Genomic DNA, 18690 nt, shown 5'->3' with positions numbered 1-18690 from the left:
TCAGTCGAACATACCTATTCTATATTGATAAATATTAATAAAAGAGAGAGCATTTTATATATCGTATAATGCTCATCTTGATAGTAGAAGATATTAAGATTAAGAAGAATTGCGTAAAATTTTTGTCAGCGTGTTGCAAAAGCTTGAAATACGGATATCAACCTCTTATCACTGTTTCCCTTCTTTTTGCTCTGAAAGAGCAAGAACCTGCTAAAATATTTATATTTAAAACATTATTTGTTTTGAAACCACATTACCTTTAACAATTTACATATATTAAAAAAAGAAAAACTATGTAACTTTATAAGAGCAAAAAGGAATCAGTCGAAATAAAAAATTAATTGTCAATCACTTGGTAGACTAAAGAGCTAAGGTAGTTTATGTTAAAATAAAAATGTAAATAGTATCAGGGAGGAGAGGGATAGGGGTAGAAGAGAATGAAATGTTAATTTAGTTGCGTAATGTGAAAGACGTATGTCACGTATGGTTTGTATCGAATGTGTATTTATATTACGTTAACATAGTATGTGCCCCTGCTAGATGGCACTCGAGCAGGAGAGTAGATAGACGAAGTATCAACTGGTATCAACAGTAACGTATACACGTTTCGGTATAACTAAAATGGCCGGATGGGCCCAGCAGTGGTAATATCGGTGGTTAGACGTTCGCATTCCCGGCAAAAGAAAAAACCACGTTACGAGTCGTTTCAACTTCAAGAGTATAAAAAAACACCTTCTGACCAACGGCCACATCAAATGGTAAGCCATGAATTTCGATTTTATATGTTTTAATGAATTTTGCCGATCACTTCTCGAAGGTCTGTAACGAACAAATTTCGGCGCGCCGCTTTTAAAAAATTAACAATTTGCTGTTCATTTTAGATTACCATCTGAAGACATTTGTTTTCCTCCGCTTTTTTATATTTTATAAACCCTTTAATTTCTTAATAATCATAAACAATCATGGTTGTTCGCTTAATATTTTAAACCGCTTAAAAAAATATGTTAACAAACTCGGTTTCTTACAGGTATGTTAAAGAAATTTATAAACTACACATTCTCTAAAATTAAAAGTTTTAATTGAATAGTAACTGAAAAGTATAGCTCATTTAAAGTTTGAATAATTTTAGACTATTCTTTAATTAGTAAAATTGTGAAAAGAAGTCTCACTTTCACTTGGTTTTATCCCTAAGAAAGTTATCGTTCATGATGCCGTTTGCGATAAACCTTGGGAATAGCTTTTTATCTAATCAGGTCAAAGATTACTGTCAATTCTAAAAGCGACAGAAACAGCGGATAATTAATACGTGGATTCAATGAAATGAAATAAAAATAAACAAAGATCTCGGATGTAACAATTTCATTATTGATAATAACAATTTTCATATCACTTTACTAAGAAATTTTATAATCCAATCACCATACTTATAACAAGTATTTCGACAAATTACTATTCATTTTTATTTATGATATATTTACTCTAATGAACATTATTTTTTATAAAAATTACAATGGATAAAGATATATGTTAAAATAATATGTCATTTTATAAACAAAAACGTTTTACGATCTTAAACATTTTAGTAGGCAACATATTTTTGTTTATACATTTTAAATAATGTGTTTCTTTTTTGGAAGTTATTGGGTTTACAATAAAAAACTAATATACCAGGTGGATGGTAAATTTACGTCAACTCGAGAACCATTGGAAGAGAAAGGAGTTCTATGTAGAGAACTTGTGAATAAATAAGTCTAGGCCTTAGTTAAAAAGGAATAAAAATTATAAATTTCTTTGATTCAAAGAATTCTATAGGTCAACGGACGCCTTAGCACACAATCGCTGTATAACCAATAGAGCAGAGATGTCAACCACTGTGTAGTCAATAAAATGCCAAGAATGAAGGAATTTTTAATTGCTCATAATTTTTTAAATGAATCTATTTTCCACTAGTTTTCTCGCCAGAATCCCATCCTTATCTATACAATTTTTGAGTTGACATGAATTAAGCATCCAAAATATAAAACTTAATTTGCCTCAGAGCAAGGATGTATTAAAAATAATTAAACTGTTATTCGCAATGAATTTATATATGTAAATTTTTTAAAAACTAAAAGTTGTTAAAGGACATGGATGAAACTTATTATATCACTATTTTAGGAGATATTAAATCAAATTTTAACATAAAAATGATAAAATTCAAATGGTAGACATTTATTTATAAATAATACAGATATTCAAATCGTGTTTTTATGCATTTATCAATAAAGGAATCTAAATATTATACAATTTCCTAGGTATATACCGGGTGATAAACTAATTACAATAATTTGATAATTATAATTTATGAGTTGCAATTAATGTGTAACTAACTTATAAAGGGAATCTGCGCTGAATGCTTTTTTTTTACAGGAATATGTGTACTTTGAATGGTTACTTACTATATTTACTTCGAAAATATACTATGCCTTCTACATAACAGCTTTTTTTTCATTGGAATTCTAGATTTTCGAAATATGTTAATGCATTTTGGTATACTCTTACTTTGTCTTTATTTCGAATGAAAAATAATTTTTTGAAAACACGTCGATCAATCATAGCTGCTATATAAACTTTCCTGCTCTTATCAATTGTAACTTTTAAGAGTTGCAAAAATACCATTAGCCTGATAAATAACCATCATATTGTAAAAGCTTTAGGGTTTAGATGACGAAATTGACAAAACTTTTATAATACAGCTGAAATGCTAATTTTAATTTGTTCATTGTCTATATTGAACATCAAAATGTTTTAATCAGTACGACGGTAAGCTCAATAACAATTGAGTATTATAACTAAAGGTATTATTGATTATGAATCTAGTTAATTTTTAAGAATTGGTTCATTTATGGAAAGAGGAATTTATATCTACTCTATTTCTTTTGTAAATTATTTTTTACATATTAACGAAATATTTATCGAATTGGTTGCTTTTGAAAGCATTTTTTTAGAATGCCTCTTTATATGAACACTTGCTAATATCCATTACATATGAATATAATCCATATCTTGATATGATCGAATCTGCAAAAACAAGTGTATTTTTAATGTTTATATGATGAATAGAAAATAATTTATAAATTTTTTAATACAGTCGGGTTTTGTATCTGTAGCTTAAGAAGTGACTTAATATAACTAATGTAGAAAGGGTAATGCTTTTATTAACATAATCCCATAATAAAACGATATTAGTTTCTGATCCGACATAAATAAAGATCTCACCAGGTGTTATGTTTTATTGCGGATAAACTATTAAAGCATTCGCTTAATTAAATGGTACAAAAATAACCCTTGCCTATAAGTATATTTTCGTTGATCAACGACCATACCTTATTGTGAACGTATCTTTATATTGCAGTATTACTAAAACAGCTTCGTGAAGTCGAAAGATATTTTAGTGATTTCCGTAAAGTACGCAATTGGATATGAGTGGATTAAATTAGAGCAAGTTGTTTCTTTACTTACAATTCTGTTGTATAATGGATGAAAATTGTATATACAGAAAATACGAAATAGAGTAGAATGAATTTTAAGTTAATACTGATAGTTATTAAAATGTTAGTCACACTTATCCTTCGCCTACAAGATCTTGAATATGCAGAGTACGTATTAGAAAAATTATTTTTAATATATTTTTATGTCATTAGACTATACGTTATGTACTGTTAAGAGGTTATAGTATATCTCCAAAAAACATGGAGAAATCTCTCGTCTTACAGACAGATAATATATATTAGCTATAGGAAGCAGAGTCATGGAACATAACAGTTCACGTTAATTATATTATAAAAATACTAAAAACAAAAGATTTTAGTTTAAGTAAACCGCATTAAAAGCAGTGAAATAAAAATTTTAAACAAGCGCTTTTAATCCAAATAGATATGTCACATACAGAGTGTTACTATATCTTTGAGCCATTTATTGAAGAGGGTACTCCCTAAACTTATTTAGGATAATACTCGTTAATAAAACTTTGCGCTGTAATAAGTATTTTTTTTTAGTTATTATAAGTTTTAATTTGCTAAGTGCATGACGTCAAACTACGCGTTTTACTTATGACGAAGAAGTTAATAATAAAAAAGTGGCTATATATTCGGTTCGCTACAAAACCTTCTATTGTTAACTTCAATATAAAAATGAAACTAAAAACATACGTCACATCACTATATAGGAGATATACGGAGAATTTGATTTGTTTATAATTTTTATTTTACTTCATTGTTATTCCAATGAAGAAAAAATTCGATGTTTCTAGTTATTTGTCCAAGTGATTAATAATTTGAAAAAATCTATTAAATTAGTTTCATCATAAGAGTGAACAAACGTTTACTGTGCGTGTAGATTGTTAAAATGAAGGTATTTATTTGATTACTAATTTTAGGCAAATATTGGGATAAAAACTGTGTAAATAATAAAGTTTTCAAAATAACAAGTGAAAAAAGTGGAAAAGTGCATGAAAGTGTGATAAAATAAAATTTGTGATATTTATAACAAGTGAAGGCTCTAAAATATTGTATGATACGTAAAGAATTTCGCTAATTTTCGGCACTTCAAGAAAGCATTAAAGAATCAAAAAAGACCAACTAAATTAACATTAAAGGATTATGTCATTTTATTTCAAATGGAATTATTGAGTGAGTACCTGTTTTTTTTATTGTGACTATTGTGTTGAATGTGACGTAACAGGTTACATCACGTTACGCACTTAGCAAATTAAAAGTTCGTTTTAAAGTGCTATAGAAAGAATAGTCCTAAAGCACATTCAGTAGTAAAGGAAACACACGTAGATATCGCAACACCTTGTATATTCTTTTTCGTATGCTCTACATTTTATTATGCACTTTTTGCTTTCGTATTTTAGAAATATGTATAGACATAAGATCCGGTCTATTCTGTTTTCACAACATCTTATTTTCGAATACAGTTCTCTCAACGTAACTCAGAGTAACCTATGTGTTTGACCACAGTTCAATATCGAATTACCAACATCAACGATAGTATTTTTCAAACTCAAGTCTTGACTTTTATGAATCGTTATGACGTAACTAAAATTTATAGGAAATTGTTGTCTTATAATGAATACTTTATCCATTATTTCGAGCTTGACGTTTAAATGCTCAATCATGTGCTCGGATCCTTGCGATAAGCATGCTTTTAATGATCCACCAATTCCTATTAATATTATCAATGAGTCTTTCACTGACATTTTAATTGCTATCCTATTATAAACCAGGCTCTAATTATTTAAAAAATTTTTATTAATTATATATGATGGATAATATTACACTACCTTGTGCAAAAACTATTATTTCCTTAAAAGAATTTGGTTAAACATTTCCGTGTTCAAAACATTGAAAATTTCATACGTAGCGATTTCGTGTCAATTGACGAATTGTATGTGTAACGGCACAACAGATCTATTCTAAATTTTGATAATTCAATTTTATTTTGTTCCATTTTTAAACGTAGTTTTAATATTTTTTCCTTGGAAAAATATCTCACTTTTGTTTCATATTGAATTTTACTATGCCATAATTTTATAGAGCTATCCATACATTTAGTTATGTCTATCGGAATAATTTTGATATTATTTTTTGTTTTTTACTTATATATATATTAGTCCAATATGTTATATTAATTTGTCAATTGACAAATTATTAAATGTATATAATCCTCGTGTACAAGAAGGAGGTACAATAAATTACTAAGTAAAATAGAATCTTTAATCATAATATTCTTCACTATTATTGGTTGCACCAAATATTGCTGTTAGTATTGTACAGGGTGACGCAAGTAGCGCGTTATTAATTAGATACACGGTATAAAATATAAAAAATTTAAAAGAGTTTAAAGTGAGAAATGTGTTTTTTAATACTGTACTATTTCTTTTTCTTAGGTGGAGGCACCAAAGCTAAACCAAGGTCATCGCGGATTTTTAAGAAGGAAACGTCTCCTTTTACAATATCTTTATATATTCTCGTAGATGCTATTCCTAAGAATTTTTAAAAAACTGTATTAATTTATAATTTAACTCAAATACGCGTTCACGAAGTATATATAATGTTAAATTATACCGAGATGCGTCTTTGACCAAAAATTTCCATTACGATTTTATTTACTCTTTCGAGCATTAAAAAAATGTACTCGAGAAATTCCACCGACTTGAAAAGACGATTTTTCGATAGTTGTACTTTGTCACCATACATACGATGACATCCTCATTGCTTCGACAATTCCGGAAGAACATGAGAAGCATCTTCGAATCGTGTTCAACAAGGTGCATGAAAATAAGCTGCATATTGACTCGGAAAGCTCGGATTAGCTTCTATAATAAGATTATAAATTAAGAAGCGATAAACTATTATTCACAAACCATTTTTTTTGTGTGTATAATTTATAGACTTTGATCTGTGGTACGGCTAATAATAGTAATATAAATATATTAAATTTTATTTCAATTATTTTGATATCCAAATACTAGTTTTTGTTCAAGGGAATCAAATTTATTTGTCGCTTTTATTTTACAACAAAGTGCGTTATAAGAGTTAAAATGACCTACTCCTGTCTATCCATAATTTTAATTTATTTATTTTTCCACAACTATATTTTTGCCGTTACATGAATATACCATGCAAAATATAAAATAATATCTTTAAAAAACTCAAAGCTATACCTTTATAACTTTTAGGTATCTCTGTTCAAACAATTATTCCTATGCTTGTTTTATAATCTTTTCAGAACTGTCAAACTTATGTACAGTTTTTTTGTAGTATCAATAATAAAAAGATATTGTAACTGGACAGTATTAGTTGGACACCCTTTACCTCTTCTTCCATGCCTCTTATATGAATGCATGCTTCGTTTCTGCACCTCAAAGCAAAGCAAGTAAAAGAATACGACCGTGTGAGGGACGGTATGGTGGTGGACGGGGGAGTTGGAGGGGAGGGGGGGGGGGGGTGAGTATCAGATTATTCGTTCGCGGCTGATCGAATCTAGAAGACAAACGCTTCTAGGGTTTCCTTGAACGTGCAGGAAGCCAAGCCGTGCACTCCAGGGACCTGGGATATGTGCAAGAAATAGTGCAAGACGAGTATAGGGAAGGGAGAGAAAATCGGACGTACATGAGAAACGGTTATATAAGTACCTTTCGACAAATAGAGCATAATTGTTGTGATGTAAAAGTTCTATAAAGCTTATATATTTACGTTCAATAAGCAGCATCTCAGCGTATAGTGTATAAAGTTAATGATAGTTATTGTATAAAGTAGACGTATTTTGGCTACGGGTAATAAGACAGTGCCGGGAGAAGGAAAAGAGGAAACAGGATGAGTCGTAAGGGAGGTCTAAACAAAGAGGTTGGTAATTTAACGAATACCATCGTGGAAAGGTCTTCGTCCGAGGAGGACAAAAATAAGCGACGGTGTGATAACTGTAGTGGTGGTAATGGTGGTGGTACAGGTACTTTTACCTCCTGTCAAAACGTGTTTTTAAGCGGTAGCAGCTCCAGCTTGGATACCTTAACTGGTACTAATAGTTTAAACCATAAAAAAATTAAGGGACGCCTTACAGCCCTCAAAAGTAGCCTATGTAAAGACAAACTCTTTAGAATGAGAAAGAAGAAGGAGCTTGAAGATCCTAATGACCATTCCGAAAAAAATGAGAAAGGTTCAGACTTTTTAACTTCTAAATTAACTCATTAACAAATATCATATATTCCTCATCATAACCAAGCCATTAAATGTCATTCACTTTTCTTACTAATTTTTTTAATATTTTTAGACTAATTTCTTATTTGATAGAAATAACTGTGCATGTGCTTGTAGTTATTTTTAAACTTTAATCGCATTTTATATGGGTGAAATCTAAAAAATCAATCACTTGTTGAAAGCGTGATTTAGGACCAATTAAACTCTGCGCTTGAGTAATCTCGTTGATGATTTTTATTGACATAAAGATACAATAGAGTACTGAATAGCGTGATAATTACGATATTATGCGAATTTATGGATCCAACCATAAAATAACAGAAATTACGATTTTATTGAAACTTTTTTCAATTCTATTGAATGAAACTATAATGCCTCCTATGTTTGTTTCTGTATATAGTTCCGATTGAAAAACTATCAATTAAGCAGTAAGAAGGAAACTAAATACGATTTTTATTAAGGAAGATTTTTATAGGGGTTGAGAGGGGAAAGTAATAGTGTGGGATATTATAGCTAGGCAATAAATGGATAACGAAGGTTGATGAATATCGAATATGATTTATTTTAGATGTTAGATACCATGAAAATACAAACGCAACAGTGAAAGGAGGAGTAGGGGAAGGAACAGAGGATGATGACAAGAAAGAGAGTCGTAAAGCAAGTAACAGCACTGGCAGTTGTGTGATGGCAACAACGGGAGCAGCAGCAGCAGCAGCAGCAAGAGCAACAACGGAAGGGGGTACGATTGAAAAAAGTAACGAACAGGAGGATAAGTCAAAGAAGAAGAAGCTCAAGAAGAAGAAAGCAAGCTCATTAGTGAGAAAATTGAGCTTGAACAGATTTCGGTCGACGGTGGAACACCAAGAGCAACGACACACGCCGGAAGGTGGTGACAGTAGTAAGTCACCAAGCCAATCGTCGCAGGAATCGACGCCATATCACTTGGCCAGCTCTTCAAAAGTTGTTAGTGATCTTAAACAGCAGCAAATTTTAACAATCGATGCAGCTGGTAATCCAAATGTTTCTCTTCAACGCCAAATTCAATCTCAAGAAACAGTAAAGAAAGGGAAAAATGGGGGAAGTAGCCCTGTATCATCAACGTTGTCTAACCAACCAAAATCTGAGAGACCATTGAGATTTGGAACTGTCACGATAGTACAAGATAAATTACCATCGGTTCAAAATACTTCTCAGCTACGATCTCAAACTCTGCTTACGGGTGAGCTTTATACCACTGCTTACTATACGAGTGTTTTCTTTTATTTGAAAATGGAAATAGTCTATTCTTTTAATAAACTTTGTTTATCATAACATCTCACAAATGCTATCGTTAATCAATTTTATTTAGAAATTGGACTTTAACTATATACTTTCAAATATTAAACGACTCATCTCTTTTTCCTTCCTTCACATATAAGCTTTTTTTATTTATCTTACATTAAACTTAATTAACATATCGTATTTTTTTAATTTACAAATTTGAATTTATCTTTACTTGAACAGTGAGGTATTTTATTTAATTAATTTTGGATATTTTAACATATAGCATGTTATTAAAATAGATCATTCATACATAGAACATTGATGTGAGATATGATACAATTTAATATGTAAATATGTTGCTTCATCGTTTAAAGCCTAAATTACATCTTTTTAGCTTTTGTTTGAAAGTTGCGTAAAAGTACAATTTTATAAAAGTGTTAGAATAATATAAACTAATAAAAATATATTCGTGCAAATGTATTTAATGTGCTTGTTATTAGATCCTATCCTATAAAATTTAAAACTTTAAAGTCTTGCAAGTTACCAGTAATATGTGGTGATGTACATATATTTGAGCAGTAGTGGCTGAGAAAAAGCTTGGATTAACATTAATGCAGTACAGCTAGCGCAAATAATATCAGAAATAAATGGGCTAAAACATTTAACAGACATTGCTTCTACAGTTGAATATATATATGCATTCAATAGGTATGTAAATGAAAAATACATAAAAGTTAGTAGAAATGGTAAACCTATGAGTAATAAATGTAGAATAATAACTTTAGTAGCTTGTATACCTAACATAGAATGTAGTGATTAAACAAATAAGCGAGCAGGCAAAGAGTTGAATAAATATACTGACGTTTTGGTAATTTGGCATGCGCAGTCTCGAAAGCAGAGCAATCCGATAACATAGCGAAGAGTTCAAAAGTGGAAATACCAAAGACTTCTACACTGCCATATGCAATTTCTCGATTTCCTGAGCGAACTGATGTCAATTCGGATCCCTCACAGAGATACAAAATATCAGTAAAATGCGACGCAGAGTCTTTGCTTATGTCAGAAAGTCCGCCAGTGGAAGTAAGACGTAAACTCTCTATGCTCGAGGAGAAGCGTGCAATCTTTCAGAAACGCTTTTACGAAACCTCCCATGAGTCTGATTCTGGCGAGACAGTGGTTGAAGTTAAGCTACACGACGACAGCAATCAGAGCAACGAAGGAGAAGAAAACGAATCAGTAGATAAAAAAGTTCAAGAGCAGACGAAAAAGAGAGCTAGACATATAAGCGTAAGAAAGCTGGACACTTTCGCTACGTTTGAGGGAAACTATAACGATGACAATTCCATTGTTGGCCATTTAAGTGACATCCAGGAGGGAAATTACACCGAGTGTACCCCAGCTATAAGAGCCGACATGACATCTGTGGTAGGCAATTTTTCATCCGATATCTTCGAGAAATTCAAATCTCTCAGTCAAGATGATGCGGTGAGAATCCAGTTTTTATCATTGTAAAAAGAAATCGACTATCCTCCGGCCCTCGTATCTTTTTCTCGTCCGTATTATCAAACGCAATATATTAAAAATAATATTTATTGTTTCCTTCCCACTTTTCTCTAAATTGTAAGTAATGCCATTTTATTCGTTTATTTAATAGTCCAGTCAACCTTCCATCGAAGGTTAGTGAAACAGATACTTAAGATATTTATTTGTTTTAAAACGTTATATTTTTGGAAAATTTGATCACTACTAAACTTTTTAATCTCTCTATTTCTATCTCTCTTCTTACATGAAACTTTATTTGAAAATGTATTAATCTTGAGCAAATTTATATAATACATAATCAAATACTACTAAAAGGTTATACAATAGTATGTACTTTGCTATTACTACTAATGATTTAGCAGTATTTTCTATTAATTCTGTCTCTAAATTGTATAGAGCTTGGATATTCGATTCTGCATTAATTCTCAATGTCGTTGCAATATGAGACATCTATAGGTAATTATATAAACACGGGTTTGCCTTAGTCGTGATTTTTGTGTTAGGCCTACGTGGTACTGTCTGGCTTAGCATGTAGTGTTTATAATATTCCTTCAATATATGTCGCCATCGTTATGCATTAAATTTGTAATTCTGACTGTTACAATATTTCTTAGCTGCCGGCAAAGAAGCACTCCATAAAGTTTTTTGGGACTTTTTCGTTATTACGTTCTTTATTTTTATTTGTTTATTATACGAAATAGTGCAGTTTATGTCACATTTGACAGAGGACAACGAAAAATAAATAGCGTCGTCCCTCACTTTTCTGATTTTTCGTACTTAATTTTATTATACACATAATTTATTTATTAAATCAACATTAATCTATGGACATTTTGATGATATTCACAAATATACTATATTTAAACTGGAAAAAGAGATAACAAAGGTATTCCAATAGTCTAAAACACTCATGCATTATTTATTACTATTTATCATAAAATTTGTTAATAAAATAAACAAAGTCAAGGTATGCTTAGACAAAATAGGTTTGCTCGGTCTTTTAGTCCTTGTTATTAATTCTATATAGTTATTCATAAAATTTTAAATCTCAGGTTACAATCGCTAGCTTGACATTTTAAATGCGAGCTTGTGGATATATCGTATGAAGTAGATTGATAATTATGCCGCATTTCTGTGGTCTGCATCCATGTGGTTATTTTTCATACTTTATTGATTCTACAAGGTTTTTAATTATATTATACACCTGTAATCATGTTTATGAGTTTATGCATTACTTCCTCCCAGTACTCCCACATATCGTGTGATATTGTATAAAGCATTATTTCCAGGAATTTGTTTCGTTAAGAATTAGGTTTGAACAGAGTGAAACAGAAGGTTTTATGAGATTTCATATCTGTTTTGCAAATTTTGAACACATTTTTTAAAGCTTTCTTTTTAAAACAAAAATTTATTTTTCAATGGACTTTTAGTTGGTTTATTTGGGACAAGATAAAGGGATATATATATATATATATATATATATATGAATTCCAATTTTAATGTTATAATAAAAATAATCTTTAATAAAGAGAAGTATAGTAGTTTCTGATTAAGATAGTTCCTTTACTACAATAATACTTAAAAATTTTATTTTTACTTTATAAGAGAAAACCTGCTTTTGCTATATTTTTTAGCATTCCTCTATAATTTTAGATTTTCTCGAATTGATTTTTTCGTTAATCATGAATCCACGTAATTGTTAAGTTTTATATACTATTATGGTTGTCTTATGTGAAGATGTGATGAATTTTTCATAAATATTAGTTGGTTGACCATCAAGTAGTCAAGTGCAAAAATATAATAATACGAGTGAACACATACTTTTTTCAGTTTTATTCTACAAATACCTTTAATTACGAGCTACAAAACTGGATTACCTTGTAGATATGTTTGCTTAGTAATAGAAAGCGTATTTATTCATGGATTTCGTCTAATAGCACACACAGTGACAAAAACGTTCCTAAACCGTGGTAAACTGACAATAATGAAATTCAGGAATCTTCTAAGAGAATATTTTTAATACATTATGTGTGCTATATAAATACTTTACTCCGCTTAGTAAGCAATTTGACTAAACGAAAACACGATTTCTTTTAATTTGTCATTTCTTTTTTCACAGTCGTCACAGAACAATGCACTAAGTGTCGTAGCGGGCGAAAAACGAGAGCATTTATACAAGATATTGGTGATTGGTGAGCTGGGTGCCGGAAAAACTTCTATTATCAAACGATATGTTCATCAGTTCTTTTCACAACATTATCGTGCAACAATTGGTGTTGATTTTGCATTAAAAGTTTTGAACTGGGATCCGCACACAATTATCAGATTGCAGCTATGGGACATTGCAGGTTAGTCTTAAAACTTTTGTATTTGAATATACTACGAATGCATAACTCTTCATTTTACAATAACTGTACATTATAAAAAGCATTGATTTAAATTCTGACAAGAATGTAATTCTAACAAATTTTAACTTTTAAAATGAAACTAACTATCGAGGTGAAGTGTTTTATATCTATTATAAATTTATTAGATTCCAGAAAGAGAACGAAAAGATGGACATTATAATACCGATGAACAAAAGATTCAACGTATTTTTGCTGAATAATTCTCTTTATATACAATGTATAAATAGTTTAGAAATATCAAATATATCTTTTGTATAAATTTTGAAGTTTTGTTTCAGCTATTTTTCATCACTTTAGTTCATATTTTCTAGAAGAATAATATAATATTATTTAATTTATATTTTTTCATTTATTCACAGGACAAGAGAGGTTTGGTAATATGACTAGAGTATATTATAAAGAAGCTGTGGGAGCTTTTATTGTTTTTGACGTAACGAGAAGTGCCACCCTTGACGCTGTGGTTAAATGGAAGCAGGATTTGGATTCGAAAGTTCAGCTGGCCGATGGTTCCCCAATTCCCTGCATCCTTTTGGCAAACAAGTGTGATCAGCAGAAAGAGGGTCTTGTCAACACTCCGGCCAAGATGGACGAGTATTGTAAAGAAAAAAATTTTGCTGGCTGGTTCGAGACGTCAGCTAAAGAAAATATTAATATCGAAGAAGCTGCACGATTCCTTGTTAATAAAGTAAGTTTTTAATTACAATTATTTAAATTTTAATTTTTTTACTACTGTGTCACATATAAAAATTGTTTTCTAAAAGACTTGTTTCTATCTACATTTTTCTATATAATGTAAATATTTAATTATTGCTTTTTACTTTAGATACTCCAAAATGACCAGATTATGAAGGGTAATGGCTCACAAGATCAAACCGATGGCGAAAGATTTAACCTGAATCAAGTACCTACGGGTTCAAAGAAATCTTGTTCTTGCTGACAAAAATCTTAACCAATTTCAATAAGAAGGCCATGATCGGTTGACCGACTGTACTATTTTATTATTTCCTTTTTCGTTAAAGGAGGAAGCAAAAGAAAAAAATGAGGAAAATACGAGGGAGAAATAGAGAATGAGAATTACCTTTCTCCATTTATCTCTTTTTTTATCAAATGAAAATATTTTAGTAATTTTTATACATCAATTACCTTCTCATATAATAACATCCAAGAGCAAAAATCTAGTAGCATAAACTGATAAAAATATTTATAGTAGAATATTGAGGCGCTGCTTAATCGTGTTAAAATTTACATATTTAAATTTTTTTTTCTTTATAAACAAAATTAAATAACCGATAGCTTATTCGTTTATAGTGTTTTATTTTTGGTAATTATCAGGAATATAGGAGCAGCTTCTTTCTCAATTCGCGCAGCTATTCTATGAAAATAACTTTATTAATCATTTTAGGAGTTAGACTACTTTAATTGCAAGCACCTTAATTGACTATATATTTTTTAGCAATTTTGTTGACGTGCGAGAATACTCGAATAAGTACAGGATGAGCTGTATCACTTACTGGGTGAAGAAATATAGTAGCGCCAACGTAAGTGAAAATGACTTATTAATGACCTTGGTTTAATTAAAATCTGTTGAAAGTTTTAATAGTGGTAAAGGAGTGCTATTTTATGTATAACAAATCTCGTTAAAGGGTGTTTATCGACATTTATGAATAAAAAAATATAGAATTATAATTTCTTAATAAATTGAGACTGCCATGTTATTAAAGGTGCTGATTGAAAATTTAAAATCAGCAATGATGAGAGTCAAAAGGATATTTCCTAAAGGTTAACAGGAAATCTTGCATTTATTATTCTTCTTAAGGTGCTAATGAAGAATCTTAGGTCAGGAATATTGAAGGAGCAAATCTAAGAAAGCATAGCTTGTCTTAAAATAGTCTCGAAAATATATTAGAAATGTTTTGGTTAACTAGAATACAACTATTTGATGATAATGATAACGGTTTCATATATTCTCTCCTAAATAGGAAAATATTTTTATAAAATAAATTCGTGCCCTTGACTCTCGATGCCAATCGATACTTGGTACCAAAGTAATTGGACTTATTAACGTTTACTGGATGAATTTACATATCACTTTTGTAGAGAATATTTGCTCATTAAAATTCGGATTCATATTGAGCCTGTCATTATTTTTAATTTTTTAATTATAAAGCAGTTTTATTTAAAACTTAAAATATCTGTCTATAACGGCATGAATTCAATACCCATAACTATGAAATTAAGAATTAAACAAGCCAGTTAGATATGGCCCATCCTGTAAAAGCCTTTACGCATCTTTATTTGCTTTTTATATTTAAATATAATGTATTTAACGTAATAAATTAAAATATTAGTCTTTTGTCGTGGTTTTACGCTTTTCCACTTCTGCATTTCAAACACGTATACATTAAGGAACAGTTGTTGTACTCTTTGGGAAATTAATTCTTCGATGCACGAAGTAAAAGTTAGCTAAAATGTCAACGAATCACTTTTTCACAGTTTACACTACTTTACTGCAGTTTATTAATATGTATAATTGATGTGCAAAATTAGGTATAAAAATATTCTTAGAATGATCAACTAAACAATTTTACGTACTTTAACGATAGGCAACTTTAGTTTTTGTGAAAACGTAAAAAGTTTGAAAAAATTTATTTTTTAAATTACAAAAGTTTTGCTATAAAAAATTTTTAGTTCTAATTTTCTAAAACATAATCAATGTGTCTGTCTAATAGAACCAATAACCAATGCGGCTGCATCAACGTGCTTAGAATCAACACACGTTTGTACCAGACTTTAGTAGGTGTTCTGTAAAAGCAGTAATTTTTGTTCGTTTTCACAAATTTTGGAAATATTTAGAAAATTGTTAAAGCTATTGAATATTAAATAAGATACCGTTTGTAAAAAATTTATATTTTACATTTTCACTAAACAAATAACCTTTTAATTTATAAAATAAAAGTTTATAAAGTTTACATATTTACACAGAACAGAAATATTATTAAAAAAACGCGGTAATATATAAGTTTTTTTAAATAAAACATTATATATTTTGCACATTAATTTTTTAGGATTAATGCTAAAAAGGATTCTTACTGTATATAAACATAGTTTATTGTAGCTACAAAAGTATAACTGTTATAATTCATAATAATTTTATCCCCATATCATTCTTAACGAACTATTTTATACGAAGATGAAATAATATATAAAGCTACGACGAATCAGTTTCTGTATATGTAAGAAACTGGGTTTAGCTTTTGTTTTCATAAATTTTTTTATTATAGTCAATTACCAAACGGTTATCGGTATTCATAAAAAACCTTATTTATACAAATTATATTAAACTATTTCTTGCTAGAGTATTATAAGTTTGAAGCAGACCAATTAATATATTAACTACATTATATTGTACTCACACCATAAAATAGTAAGAGATATATGACTTTTTGTTTATAATTTTACAAATAGTGGAATTCGATTAATTCATATTTTCTTATTCATTAACCAATAGTTTTGTAACGATAAATTATAACTTTTAATGTATTTAAACATTCATTCGGTAATCTACCGTTTTAAAGTAAAACTAAATAATTTATAATCAATTATTTGTAGAATTCTTATGAGTAAATTAAATTTAATACAATCTTGCAATTTTATTATTATCAATATTAAACAATTTTGTTAAATATATTCATACATAAAAAAAACTTAGCATATGAACATGTTTTAGTTAATATTAAAAACAATTTATTTATTCGCTTAGCTTATTAGGAGTTTAAGATTTAATACAAAAGTATACACGTGTTATTACATAGTATCATACGTTCCACGTACAGTCGATTTTTTCTTATCGACGATAAAAATATTGTGCTTACACGAGTTATACCTCTTCGAGTGTTTTTCAGATCAAATATCTAAAAAATTATCGAGATATAAGAAGCATATAACGTGACATGTTTTTCATTTTTATAGATATTTATTTATATGCAACGAAAACTAACTTTATTGCTATACTAACAGAAAATAAAAAAGTGGTAAGATATTTTATTTCAAAATAAAAAGATAAATAGGGTATCTTAATTTAGGAAAAGAGAATTGCACGTCTCAATAAAATATCAGTAGATTCATAAGAATCTCGCGCCAAGTAGTAAACGTAAATTGTATATGTATGTAGAGTAAAAGTATATATTAATTAATAAAAAATATAAGCCATGGAATAAGCCATATACCATGCCATTGTTATGCGAGTAAAACCTCGAGAATCCTTTTCTTGAAGACGGGGCTGAAGCCATCAACCAAACTAGTGGCCGGTCAAATACGAATAGCCTATTAGGTTTATGTCTAATTGGCAAAAAACTCACCGTTCTTCCCCCTCATAAACTGAATGCATATTTATTCTATATTGTGAACCGAAGATTTCCACCAATTTCCAATCGATTCATATTTTATGTTTGCCCGCAGCTATCTTTAAAGGGAAATAAAAGGTGTGGGAGAGATTTTTATAAAGTAAAAAAATAAACTATACTAGAATGAAGTATATAGATTTCAAACACAGAACAAATACTTTTATTAAAGTACCTATTCAGATAATTCTTTTTCTATACAATAAATGATATTTGTTTATTCTTCATATTATACATTTACACACTTCCTCTTTCTGACCGCTTCAGTCGCTAACTTCACAGCTCACATTTGCATAGGGTGTGTCAAAATGGTTGGGCCTTTAAATATTATAACTATTAAACGACTTAGAAAAAGAAACTGAGTCTTCCAAAATGTACTTTTATTAACTTATCAAGTCATATCTTTCTTTTAACCTTAACCCATTAACGTCCAAAATGTCAAAATTTCTTGCACGTTTTCAAAGTGATTTTTTCCTATGTAATTGGCGTTGAAAAAATTCTTGAACCACATATTCTGATGTAAAATTGCATGCTCTTTCAGAATCCGTTGCCAGAATCATGATAAAACTCACATGAAAAGAGATATGCTTGATTGAAACATAAAAAACACTTAAATTTTCGAAAAAAAAAATTTTTAGGATTTTTTTTCGAAGTGGTACGGTGAAGATATCACCTTGCGACCGTGATCAAAGGTGATCATGGGAGTTGAAGTTTAACAGGGAATTTTTTTGTTGACCTTGAACCATCGCTTCTTTACAAAATGGCGGAAAAAACGAATTTTTTTTTTTCAATCTTCATCAACTTTTTTCTCGAAATCTATGGTCTTTAGAAAAAAATTCATAAAAACAAAAATGCCTTAGAATCGCTCGAGGAACATTCTCAAATTTTTTCAGAATTTTTTGAGACAATTTTTGAAAATTCCATTTCACAAGTTTCCCGGAAAATAAAAAATTGTCTCAAAAAATTCTGAAAAAATTTGAGAATGTTCCTCGAGCGATTCTAAGGCATTTTTGTTTTTATGAATTTTTTTCTAAAGACCATAGATTTCGAGAAAAAAGTTGATGAAGATTGAAAAAAAAAAATTCGTTTTTTCCGCCATTTTGTAAAGAAGCGATGGTTCAAGGTCAACAAAAAAATTCCCTGTTAAACTTCAACTCCCATGATCACCTTTGATCACGGTCGCAAGGTGATATCTTCACCGTAACACTTCGAAAAAAAATCCTAAAAATTTTTTTTTTCGAAAATTTAGGTGTTTTTTATGTTTCAATCGAGCATATCTCTTTTCATGTGAGTTTTATCATGATTCTGGCAACGGATTCTGAAAGAGCATGCAAT

At 29.6% G+C, this 18690-nt stretch overlaps 1 protein-coding gene and 1 long non-coding RNA gene across 5 annotated transcripts; one reads left to right on the top strand and one right to left on the bottom strand.

The window, feature by feature from the left end:
- Nucleotides 1-629: 629 nt before the first annotated feature.
- Nucleotides 630-17178, top strand: LOC136772507 (uncharacterized). 4 transcript variants are annotated; one of them, XM_066725536.1, is made up of 6 exons: nucleotides 630-758; nucleotides 8311-8961; nucleotides 9892-10490; nucleotides 12667-12895; nucleotides 13315-13640; nucleotides 13779-17178. In XM_066725536.1, exons 2-6 carry the CDS (start codon nucleotides 8427-8429, stop codon nucleotides 13890-13892), a joined length of 1803 nt encoding a protein of 600 aa, XP_066581633.1. In that variant the 5' UTR covers nucleotides 630-758; nucleotides 8311-8426; the 3' UTR covers nucleotides 13893-17178. The 4 variants fall into 4 exon arrangements, with proteins under 4 accessions (XP_066581633.1, XP_066581632.1, XP_066581630.1 ...); XM_066725535.1 differs by lacking the exon at nucleotides 630-758 and adding an exon at nucleotides 7068-7391; XM_066725533.1 differs by lacking the exon at nucleotides 630-758 and adding an exon at nucleotides 7535-7701.
- On the bottom strand, nucleotides 2723-5916 carry LOC136772508 (uncharacterized). The gene is made up of 2 exons (XR_010822472.1): nucleotides 4679-5916; nucleotides 2723-3060 (listed from the first exon to the last, which is right to left on the bottom strand). It is a non-coding gene; the product is annotated as an uncharacterized lncRNA (long non-coding RNA).
- Nucleotides 17179-18690: the final 1512 nt, after the last annotated feature.

This window comes from Prorops nasuta, unplaced genomic scaffold (genome assembly GCF_024137725.1).
Source record: "Prorops nasuta isolate Cenicafe-Biocafe unplaced genomic scaffold, Cenicafe_Pnas_1.2 PNAS00004, whole genome shotgun sequence".
In the NCBI taxonomy this organism is placed as follows: domain Eukaryota; kingdom Metazoa; phylum Arthropoda; class Insecta; order Hymenoptera; family Bethylidae; genus Prorops; species Prorops nasuta.
This window is presented reverse-complemented; position numbering and strand designations above follow the sequence as displayed.